The following is an 11,795-nucleotide window of genomic DNA, read 5'->3' on the forward strand; positions in this document are numbered from 1 at the left end:
CCTGGCCTGGGTGCAGGGCTCTGCCCAGCAGCTGATACAGGAGAACCTGCTCGCTCAGGTTCCGGCAGACCCTCGATGGAATGCTGATAGGAATCAATTTTGCTTGGAATTCTAGAAGGCCAAGCTTCAGCCTTTGGTCCCGTGAGACCCCTGCCTCCCCTGTCAACAGTGAAAAATCAGTTTGGTTAGAAGAACCAGCTAGAGTCACAGCAGCCTCTGCTACCTTCGTGTGCACTGTTAGAAAAAGATGAACCTGTGTGACCATTCTGATCTGTTAGTTCCTGGGGACCGCTTTACTCTTCCCAAAAGACTGTTAGTTGGTCAAATAACCCCCAAAGGCCGAAGGCTAAAACACACCAGTCCTGGTGTGCAGTTCCGGAAGGATGGACTGGTGGTGTGGTGGGGCGGACATGGAAAAGCCGCACCTTCCTGCAGAAAGAAGATCAACCGACCTGCTCTCCCACCCAAATCTCAGCCTGAGGTATATTTCAGTGAAGGCAGGTAGCTGTGCTTCTCAGAGCAGAGAAGCAAGTTAAGAGCAGAAAGGTAGAGGAAATCTAGAAAAGAACCGTCTTGATACAGATTTATCCCATGGTGTGAGGGAGAGGGCAAAGAACCCAGTGGCACTTCGCTTATCCAGCAATTTCTGTCACTGTGGTGACCAACTTCTGCCCGTTCCATAGGGTCTTGAACTGCTTAGGGACTGGGAATTCATTCTGCAAATTAAAAAACGGGTTTAAATCCAAGCTACAAAAGAAGCTGGGGTTAAATCCTACACTTTCATCCCAGTGCTTGCTTCCACTAAACTATTAGAGCTATGTGCGATTAAAACAGCAAGTGACATTTGGGGCCCCCTGGAAGGCTCAGTTGGTTAAGCATCCAACTCTTAATTTCATTTCAGGTCATGATCTCACAGTTCATGAGATCGAGCCCCACATCGGGCTCCATGTGCTGACAGCACAGATTTTCTTTCTCCCTCTCTCTCTCTCTGCCTCTCCCCCACTCATGCTGCACACATACTCTGTCTCAAAATAAATAAACTTTTAAAAAAGTGATATTTGATCTTCAGCAGGTGGTACATTATGGCTGACATGCAAAACCCAGTAGAAAGATTGGAGAGGGCGGCAGGCCACCTGGAGGCAGTCTCCCAGGCCTCTGACACGCGCTGTGGATAAGGAGACGGTGCTCCATAGGTGTAAGCGTTTGACTCCCTGCTTACCGGTCCTGGGCAGAGTGCCTGAGGATCAGTGAAGAGACTGGGGGAGATGTGCAGAAACGTGCAGAGATGGTACAGACAGTTCTGAAGCTGGACCAAACACTTGGTTACAGCCTCTCCGTGCCAGCAGCCAGCAGGCAAAAAACTTCTTGATTTGTTGGCAACCATCTCAGAGCAGATACAAGAAGTGGTAACCTTCCTGGAGTTCTGCCTCACCTGCAGACTTGGACTCACCTTTCTGTATTCCCCATTCTAAACACAGAATTCCTCCTTCTAAAACACACAATCAAAATTAACCTAATTTTATGGCTCAAAATCCCTCCATGGGTTCTCATAACTTGAAGATACACTTTATCTTCTGTATTCTTTTTTTTTTTTTCCAATCTTTCCTTTTGAGAGAGATAGAGTGTGAGCAAGGGAGGGGCAGAGAGAGAGGGAGACACAGAATCAGAAGCAGGCTCCAGGCTCTGAACTGTCAGCACAGAGCCTGAAGTGAGACTCGAACTCAAAGACAGTGAGATCATGACCTGAGCTGAAGTTGAACACTTAACTGACTGAGCCACCCAGGCGCCCCTCTGTATTCTTCTTAGTACAGAACACTTAGCATAGAGCATTGCCTATTTTTCTGGCAGTGTCTCCCAAATTTCCCCTCAAACATGCTTTGCTCCAGCCATGAAGATCTTATGGTCCTGTAAGTGTTCCTGACCCTTGCATGGTTCTGGCCTCCACTGTGCTATTTTCCCTCCTCCTGCCTAATTTCTTTGTCAGCGCCTCCTCATCCTCCCAGATGTACCCTGTGTCACGTCATCAGGGACTAATACACAAAATTGTGTCTTCTTGGATGAACACTTGGAATTCTTGACTGAATTTACTAAATACAGTGATAGGCCTTATCATACAGGATTTTTTTTTAAATCAGAAAGTGACAACATAGGGTTTTAATTTTATAGTATTCCTCTGGAATCTGTGTACGACCATGGGGCCAACATGAAACAATAGCCAGACAATAGTGCACCACTTCAGTTTGCTCAGTTTGTTGCTTGCTTGACTTTCTTTTCTTATCATTGCTAAGATGGGTTTGCACTTCCAAAAAGAAAAAAAGAAATTTAATCTTTGCTTTAGGCTCTGTTTTCTGTTATTTTTTTTTTTAACGTTTTATTTATTTCTGAGAGAGAGAGCATAAGCAGGGCAGGGTCAGAGAGAGAGGGAGACACAGAATCTGAAACAGGCTCCAGGCTCTGAGCTAGCTGTCAGCACAGAGCCTGATGCAGGGCTCGAACCCACAAACTGTGAGATCATGACCTGAGCCGAAGTCAGCTGCCCAACCGACTGTAGGCTCTGTTTCCTGGAAGACTCTGGCTAAGACAAGTTTATAACCCCAGTTTGATTAATCAGGAAGGTGGGAGAATTTCTGGATTTATTTTTGAGGTATTAGGGAAATAGACTTCCTTTTTTCCCTACTAGATACAAATCTGGAAGGCTATATCCCTGGAAGCTACTGGTAGTATCAAAGGAGGGAAGTTGCTTAGAAATGAGCAAAGAGGAAAGTGATCCAAGAAATGAAGACAGAAAACTCAAATCCCATCATACAATTTGACCCCTGGATCAAGCCTCACCTGAAGGTAGAACCCCTAGCTCTTCAATCTCTTAAAAATGAATAAACCCTAATTGATTAAAGGCTTCATATGTCTTACATCTGAAGCTGCTGGTTTTTAGAAGAAGGCCTCGGTCTTATATCCTTAGCTCATTTCCAAATCCCTCAACTTCCTACGTTAGGGCTATCTCCTCTGGCTTTCTCCAAGTAAACAATGCCCTTTTCGAAGATCAGAAAAGGCTGAAGAGAGGCTGATCTTAATATGTGGAAGAAAAGATTCTCAAACACAGAATATTGTCAGTGGGCTTCTCTTGAGCATATAAAAAGTATGTCAGTAAAGGTTCTAGCACCTGTGAGGAAAACAAACTTGAGCAAAATAAATTTCCTGCCCTTAGGCTCTGTTGCCCTGGAGGAGCACTGTCCAATAGAAGTTTAATGTGAGCCATAACACAAATGTGATCCACACGTGTAATTTAAAATTTTCTGGCAGCCACAATAACACAATAAAAAGCAATAAGGAAGTTAGTTTTATAATACATTCATTTAACCCAATATATACAAAATATTATAATTTTAATATGTTATCAATATAAAAAATTATGTGTTATTTTCATTCATTTTTTTTTGGTACTAAGTCTCCAAATTTTTTTTACATTTATTTATTTTTGAGAGATAGAGTGAGACAGAGCGTGAGCAGAGGAGGAGCAGAGAGAGAAAGAGACACAGAATCTGAAGCAGCCTCCAGGCTCTGAGCAAACCTTCAGCACAGAGCCCGATGTGGGGCTCAAGCCCAGGAACCGTGAGATTATGACCTGAGCTGAAGTCGGACGCCCAATTGTCTGAGCCACCCAAGTGCTTGTACTAAGTCTGCAAAATCTGGTATTAAGTACATCTCATTGTGGACTAGCCACATTTGCAGTGCTGAAGAGCCACATGTGGCTAGTGGTTACTTCATTGGACAGTGCAGCTCTAGAGAATAATGATACAGATGCATACTTTTGTCCCACAGACTCTTATAAAGAAGACTGTAATCGGGGCAATGTTGTGAGGTACTATCATTTGTGTTTAACAGTGTTTACATGGTTACAGCTATCCCTGGGGTCGGAGAAACTGTATCAGTGACTTCTGTACAGGAGTGGGCCTTGCATGCCCAGACTTCCTAGGATATATATAGCCTTTTGGGAAAAGGGCATGGCATTATTAAATTTGAGTCCCTCAGTGTTGAGAATGAAAGCTTTGGGGAACATGTCCTAACTGACTTGGGAATCTCTTCTGCTTCACTCCCCCTGCCCCGCGTCACCGTGCCCCCAAACTTCATTTGAAGACAGGTGCATGTGTAAAGGTCGAGACAAGGCTTGCCTGGCATTGGAAGCTACATTTTGGCTACAGAAGGTTATACTGGAGAGGAGGTGGAAACCTTCCCCAGCCTCAGTCCAGCAATGCCTACTCATTTCACTTGATTAAAAAGATTTGCCCCAACTTTTCATTGAGATCAAGGTTTTTCCTACATAACCACAAAATCACGATCACACCAGCATACTTATAATTGATAGATACTATTATCTAATATACAGGTCACATGTAATTTCCCTAACTATTCTTTCTAGTATTTTCTATTTTACTTTTAAGAAATCCCAGGCACCCGAGTGGCTCAGTTGGTTAAGTGTGGGACTTTGGCTCAGGTCATGAACTTGGGGTTGGTGGGGTGGGTTCCAGCCCCAAGTGGGGCTCTGTGCTGACAGCTCAGAGCCTGGAGCCTGTTTTGGATTCTGTGTCTCCTTCTCTCTCTGCTCCTCTCCAACTTGCACTCTGTCTCAAAAATAAAAATAAAACATTCAAAAAATTTAAAAAAATCTTTTTCCTATTTTGAAGTCCAAACAATGCTGTATTACATTCTAAAAACTTTATAGCTTAGCTTTTCACATTTAGGACTTTAATACTCCTGGAATTGATCTTTGTGAGGAAGATAAGAGCTCTTACAGACTTATTTTCATAAGGACACCCTGCGGTCACAGAACCTTCATTGAAAGATCATCTTTTCTTCGTTGCTATGCGATGCTGCCTCCATCGTAAATCAAGTTTCTCATTCGTGATGAAACTAAAGAAAAGCCAGGTAGTGACTGTCATAAAAGTCAGGCTGGCGGTTTCCTAGGGAAGGAGGCATGGGAGTGTATTTGGAAAGGGCTTGCCACTTTTCCGTTTTTGACCTAACGGTGCCCTATCTTTTAAATATTTTTATTTAGCTTTGTTCCCTATTTCAGAATATATCTGTGATATGTCCCAATAAAAAGGCTAAGACGGGCGCCAGCATCTCTGCAAAGGGAGCTCGCGGTGGTTCTCAGCTGGGAAAGCCGGCGCCGCGGCCGAGTGGGTGCGGAGTCCGGGAGAGGCAAAGCCGCGACACGGCAGGCAACGGGCAGAGGCCGCTGCACCGGGGACGGGGCCGCGCCCACGCCGCTCCCGGACCCGCGCGTGGAGGGGCCGCGGTGAGAGCTTCTGGGTCGGGTGACAGCTCAGTTCCGTCTTGGAGACAAGTCGCACGCACAGCCAGCGGCCCCCGGGGACAGTACGCCCGAAGGCTGCCGCTCGCCTTGGCTCCCTACTCAACCCGCCGCTAGAGGGCGTCCGCTACGCCGTGGACTCGCGAAGCGAGCGGCGCCGCGGCGGCCTCTGGGAGGGGGCGGGCTTCGGGCCGGCGCGGGGCATTCTGGGTCAGCGCTCTGGCCGCACGGGCGCAGAAGGCTCTGTGCGAGGCGCCGCCTGCAGGTCCGCGGTGGAGCCCGGGAGCAGCAGCCGGGCCGCGGCGGAGCCGGGGAGAGAGCCCGCGTTTCGGAGGAGTAGCCAAGGTTAGGGCAAGGCCGGCGAATGGGTGGCTGAGCGGCTGCGGTGTGGAGGCCAGGGGTCTGTCCCCGCGGTTGCCCGGTTCCCCGGTGGGAGCGGCCCCCTTGCAGCGGCGTGTCGTGTCTGCCTTCGCAGGCACTCTCCTGTGGGTTCTGGACCTTTCGTGGAGGACCCCTGGGACCTCTTCCCGAGGCCGGCGACCCCTTGCTGTCATTTCCGGCTCCTGCGAGACTGAGGGAGTGCTCAGTAAACTTTAGGGCAAGCTTGGAATTCCTGGGGCGACAGTGGTCTGGGGCCAGTGGAAAGGTCCTGGCAGAAGGCAAGCGCCGTCGGAGCCCGCAAATCGGCCTGCACCCAGCAAGTCAGAGTGCGGAGGGTGAAGGTAGTGGCCGTCCCACAGGCAGCAGGAACCCATCCGAGGAGAAAAGCCTCTCACCTGAGATCTCTGCTGAGCACCTGGGCTGAGGTTTGGGGCTGGAAGAGGGAACCGGTCTTGGAGCTCCTGGGGGACTTTGGTTATTTTTGACTCTCTCGCTTGCAGGGAGCAAGGCTTGAATTAAGTAACTGCATCCGGGGTGTGGGGCAAACGAAGAAGTCTTGGAGAATTTGATTCAGGAGAGAGGCGAGCGTTACCTAACTTCTGGGATGGGCAGCAACCTGTGCAGTGGGGCTCGGAGAGGAGGAAATGCCTCAATGTGAAGGACTGGACAGGTGAGAAAGGAAAAGTCCCCATTTTACCACAGCAAGACGCAGAGTAGCTAATTAGGATTCTTCAGTGCAAACCTGGTTTTTCAGAGCTCCTTTCTCCTCCCATACCCCTCACTTTCTGGTAAGGAGAAAGATCCGCCAAGTCCCAGGTTTGTCAAAACGAATAGATACGCTATCTCATCTCTTCCTTGGGTCCTTGGGTAGGGGACGGAGATCGCTAGTATCTTTGTTTTGTTTTATCACTGTTTTGAGTAGCTGAGGACAGTTGGAGGGAGTACCCTAAGGGTCAGTAGCTTCAGGAAAATTGAGGAAGTTGCTCAAGAGTACTCATTAGGCAAGTGGCATGCTACTGAATACTACTGACCTAGTTAGGATTAGGTTTAGAATCTAGATCCCCAGGACCCCTAGACTCTTGGCACTATGTTGGTATTTCCCAAACATTTCATTCACTTACCACCTGAGAGTTGTTGCCATTCCTGTGTACTACCTGTATGGTTATTTTCATATCTAAAAATTTTAAATTTCTTTCATTTAAAGACCACACTTGTGCTAAGAAACAGTATGAAATTATGCATTTGATGTATACATTTGAATACAGCTTTATAGTCTAAGATGTGTCTAAAAATGTTGACCATTGTACCATGTGAAATCATCTCCTGTCAGAAAAATACAAACTGCATTTGGAGACACGATGCACTGTAACATGCTCTTGCCTGGAATTCTTCTGTATAGGAAAGTCCAGGCAGCACATCTGAGTCTAAATTGCTCATCCCTAGTGTATTGTTTTCTTGTAGATCAACAATGTCACAGAGAATGCCTCCTTTTTGTTTCTTCTCTACAAAACAATTTCACTTAACCTGTTCAGGGCTACCCTATTCTCAGTATGTAAAACAAGTACAAAGTTCATAACTTTTAGGAGCTTTCCCTCCCACCCTCTCTGGGGAGTGAATACATACACATAGAATAATCTAAATCACTACTGTTCAAAAGAATTTTCTGGAGTCAGGGAAGTGTTCTGTATCTTTGCCTTACGATGTGATACCCACTAGCCACACGTAGCTACTGATTACTTGAAATGTGCCTAATGCAGCAGAGAAATGGAGTTTTACATTTTATTTAAACTAATTTATTTAATTAGTTAATTTAAATTTAAATAGCCACATGTGGCTCGTGGCTACATATTGGCCAGCCCAGATGTACATATTTGAAATAAAATGTTTTCAAGGTCAATTGATGTAGATTTAGTGCCTTCCCCTGTGGGGGGGGGGGTAGGGGAGGTGGGAGAGTGGGGAACACCCAAAGTCTACATGTCAGTTGCCATTTAATTTCATTTTCTTGACACAGGATAAAGATTCTTTCCAATTTTCAGGGACTTCCAACTTTTAGGGACTTTATGGTCTATGTAACATTACTCATAACAATACTCATTTGGAAATTGTCATCATCCAAGGCACATTTATAGTTTAAGACATTTGTGCAAGTGTGGGTCTTCTGTGTTTTATTATTATTGAACTATCCTGTGAAGCAATAACTTTATAGGATATAAGCAGAAATTTTAGGATTGTATTACTTTTGTTCATTGCAAATAACTTTTCTTCCAGCTATATGTGTTTTCTTTGAATAGCAACATTTAGACTTTTGAAAAATGAGTTAGTTACAACCATAGTGAATACCATTTTCAAGATATCAGTTCTTAAGCTTTTAATATGGCAGTTGGTGCGTTCAGTTTCTTCATTGCTTATTAGCAAAGAGGAAACTTAGTTCATAGTTATCTCAATCAGTTTAAATTTTGTGTCAGATTATTTTTCTGCTACCCAGAGTCCAATACTGGTAGACTGGTCATAGCTTGTTTTGTTTTGTTTTTAATCTATGCTAGGTTAGATATGTGAGATCAGGAAGGCTTAAGAATATCTTTACAAGATAATTTGTCTAGTTTCTTACGATTAAAACTGTTTGAGAGACAAAACAAATCAAACATAATGTGTAGTCTTTGTTTCCTGGTTTAAAGAAAAGCTATTTAAGACATCTTAGTGCAGTTGGAGAAATTTGAATAAGGATGGGAGTAGTCGGGAATTATTAATTTTGTTAGTTGTGATAACAGTAATGTAGTTAATGTAGGAGAATGTCCTTATCTGGAAATATATGCTGAAGTATTTATATCTGAAGTGTAAGGAGATCTACAATTTACTTTAAAATAGCCAAAAATACACACATGAAGATGCAAATACAGCAATATGTCATCAGTGGTTTATCTAGATGGTGTGTATATAGATGTTCGTTGTTCTATTTCTTTGTATATGTGAATTTTTTTGTAGTAAAAATTAAAAAAAAGAAGTACCTGCCTCACAGTGGAGTACTGAGATATTGGCTGTGAAGCACTTGGCTCAGTGTCTAGCACTCAGTAACTGCACAATAAATATTCACTATTGTAGCAAATACAGTAGTATTTTATTTGTGCTTATTGACAGATGTTTCAATCATAAGCTAATTTCTTGTGGAGAAAAAAATAAACTTAGTGGGCAACACCAATTTCTGTAACGGCCAGTGGATAATTTAGAAAGTCAGTAAGGATAAACTAGAACCCACCACGAGCTTTTCCTCTTTGCCATTTCCTTAATATATCTCAAATCTTGAAAGCAACTGATTTCCACTTGTTTCTGTGAACATCCTCTCTCATTACTTCATGCTATTACTTTTTTTTTAAGTTTATTTGTTTTGAGAAAGTGACAGTGCGGAAAGGGCAGAGAGAGAGAGAGGATTCCAAGTAGTCTCCGTGCTGCCAGTGCAGAGCCCAAAATGGGGCCCGAACCCACAAACCGCAAGATCATCACCTGAACTGAAACCAAGAGCCGGATGCCCAACTGACTGAGCCACCCAGGCACCCTGCATGCCATTACTTTTTGTATAAGCAGATCTATTTATACTTATCTATAGCTAGTCTTTGAATTTTGCTGTACTATATTCCTGAGAACTACATTTTAAAACAGCCATTGTAGAGCTGATTTTTCTCAAGGAATGGTTTGTACTTGAGTTTTATTTTCTTAGTCAAGGATTTTGTATTAGAAGGATCATAGAAGTGGCCATGTTTTTACCAACATTGCTTCAACATTTACAAAGATCTATATTCACTTAAAATAATGAAATAATATTCCAAGTCAGTAGACTTTTGAAGCAGAAAAGGCAAACCTCAAAGCTCCTTGTAAATGAAGAAATTGAGGCCAGAGCAATTCTGTTGTGTTGCTAATTGGTCATAAATAGCTAGGCTTCTCTAAAGAACGTAAATAAATAGTCATGATTCTTTTCATCTCATTAGAATTTTGAAGTGCTTTGGGGGCGCCTGGGTGGCTTAGTCGGTTAAGCGTCCGACTTTCGCTTAGGTCATGATCTCGCGGTTCGTGGGTTCGGGCCCCGTGTCGGGCTCTGTGCTGACTGCCAGCTCAGAGCCTGGAGCCTGTTTCAGTCTGTGACTCCCTCTCTTTCTGACCCTCCCCTGCTCATGCTGTCTCTCTCTCTCCTAGAAATAAATAAAAACATTTAAAAAAATTTAAAAAAAAAAAAGAATTTTGAAGGGCTTTGGATAAATGTGTCATTTGGATAATACATTTCTTTAACATGTTGTGCAGGGCCTTGTGCCATGGCAGAGACTGGGGAAGAGGAGACAGGGTCAGCAGAGGCCTCAGGGTTCTCGGACTTGAGTGACTCAGAGTTGCTAGAATATCTGGACCTGGAAGACACTCAGGAGTCATGTGCTTCACTTAGCAAGCCTGGCCCTTCTTCTGAACTCCCCCGGAAGGATAGCAAGATTGTAAGCTTGCCGAAATGGAAAAGAGGATTGGATGTCTCATCACCTATGGAGCGATTCCACCTTAAATATCTGTATGTCACTGACTTGTCTACTCAGGACTGGTGTGAACAGCAAATGGTATATGGGAAGGAGCTTCCTGGTTTCTTGGCTCCTGAGAAGGCAGCTGTTTTGGACACTGGTGCCAGCATCCACCTAGCTAGAGAACTGGAAGTTCATGATCTTGTAACTGTCCCCATCACCACTCAAGAAGATGCTTGGGCAGTTAAGTTTCTGAATATGTTATCAATGATTCCTGTCCTGCAGTCAGAAGGACGCATCAGAGAGTTTCCAGTGTTCGGAGAAGTGGAGGGTGTGCTGCTCGTTGGAGTAATTGATGAGTTGCACTATACAGCCAAGGGGGAACTGGAACTGGCGGAACTTAAGACACGCAGGCGCCCTATGCTCCCTCTGGAAGCTCAGAAAAAAAAAGACTTTTTTCAAATCAGCCTATACAAATATATCTTTGATGCCATGGTTCAAGGGAAAGTGACCAGCGCCAGCCTAATCCACCACACAAAATTATGTCCAGACAAGCCACTGGGACCTTCAGTGCTGAGGCATGCCCGGCAGGGAGGCTTCTCTGTGAAGTCCTTGGGTGACCTCATGGAGCTAGTCTTCTTGTCTCTAACACTGTCTGACCTCCCAGTTATTGATATTCTGAAGATTGAATACATCCACCAAGAGACTGCCACTGTGCTGGGTACAGAGATTGTGGCCTTTGAAGAGGAGGAGGTGAGAGGCAAAGTGCAGCACTATCTGGCCTACTGGATGGGCCACCGAGAGCCTCAAGGGGTTGAGGTGGAGGAGGCTTGGAAATGCCGGACATGCAACTATGCAGATATCTGTGAATGGAGGAAGGGTGGTGGGATGCCCAGCTCCATTCTAGAGCCCACAGCCAAAAAAGTGAAATGACCAGAAGGGTCGGGAACTTTCATCCTCCTTGCTTCTAATGCACTCAGCAAAGGAAAAGAGGACGAATCTTTGAGCTTAGCTTCCATGGAGAATATTCTTAATTTTTGTTCTTTTCATATTTTCTCAAACTAACTGCTCAAGTCAAGACCAAGTTTCAGGGGTGAGTGGGAGAAATCTGGGGTTATATGGTCCCTGGAACTTTGCTGTAAATCGCCAAGAAAACAGTTGCTCATTGTGGCTGGAGCAAAAGTCATCCTTCAGCAATCATTGCTTTCCTAAGAAGATCCTAAAGTTTCTGTTAAGTCTCTTCCCTGTTTTTCTTAAGTAAAGCTTTCTACATTTTATATAATAAAATAGAATGAAATGCTGTCCAAGTCAGTTGAACTGATGGGTTTTTTTTCATAATTTCAGTCCTTCGAAGATGACCACAATATATAGTTGTGCATATGTTATTCCCAGCCTTTATGTACATACATAAACATATTTCTGAAGCAGAATTAGTGGAGTGAGCAGAGCAAGATTTTAAAATAAGCATAATAAATATGCTCAAAGAAATAAGGGGAAATGAAGGAGATCATTAAAAATAAAAACATTAGATATAAAAAATATAATACATGAAGTAGTATTCACACACCATATAATCCAGCAATACCACCCCCAGGGATATGCCAAGAAAACCT

At 44.1% G+C, this 11,795-nt stretch overlaps 1 protein-coding gene across 2 annotated transcripts; it reads left to right on the top strand.

Moving 5' to 3' along the window:
* The first annotated feature begins 5,609 nt into the window (after positions 1-5,609).
* Positions 5,610-11,447, top strand: EXO5 (exonuclease 5). Of its 2 annotated transcripts, XM_039255915.1 has the most exons (3): positions 5,610-5,656; positions 6,193-6,362; positions 9,983-11,447. In XM_039255915.1, exon 3 carries the CDS (start codon positions 9,994-9,996, stop codon positions 11,113-11,115), a length of 1,122 nt encoding a protein of 373 aa, XP_039111846.1. In that variant the 5' UTR covers positions 5,610-5,656; positions 6,193-6,362; positions 9,983-9,993; the 3' UTR covers positions 11,116-11,447. The 2 variants fall into 2 exon arrangements, with proteins under 2 accessions (XP_039111846.1, XP_039111845.1); XM_039255914.1 differs by having other exon boundaries at positions 5,619-6,362.
* Positions 11,448-11,795: the final 348 nt, after the last annotated feature.

Source organism: Hyaena hyaena, unplaced genomic scaffold (genome assembly GCF_003009895.1).
Source record: "Hyaena hyaena isolate Hyena2069 unplaced genomic scaffold, ASM300989v1 scaffold_551, whole genome shotgun sequence".
Lineage (NCBI taxonomy): Eukaryota > Metazoa > Chordata > Mammalia > Carnivora > Hyaenidae > Hyaena > Hyaena hyaena.

What these genes read in the sequence shown, in the direction of transcription:
- EXO5 (XM_039255915.1), top strand. Translation starts at nt 9,994, where the DNA reads ATGGCAGAGACTGGGGAAGAGGAGACAGGGTCAGCAGAGGCCTCAGGG.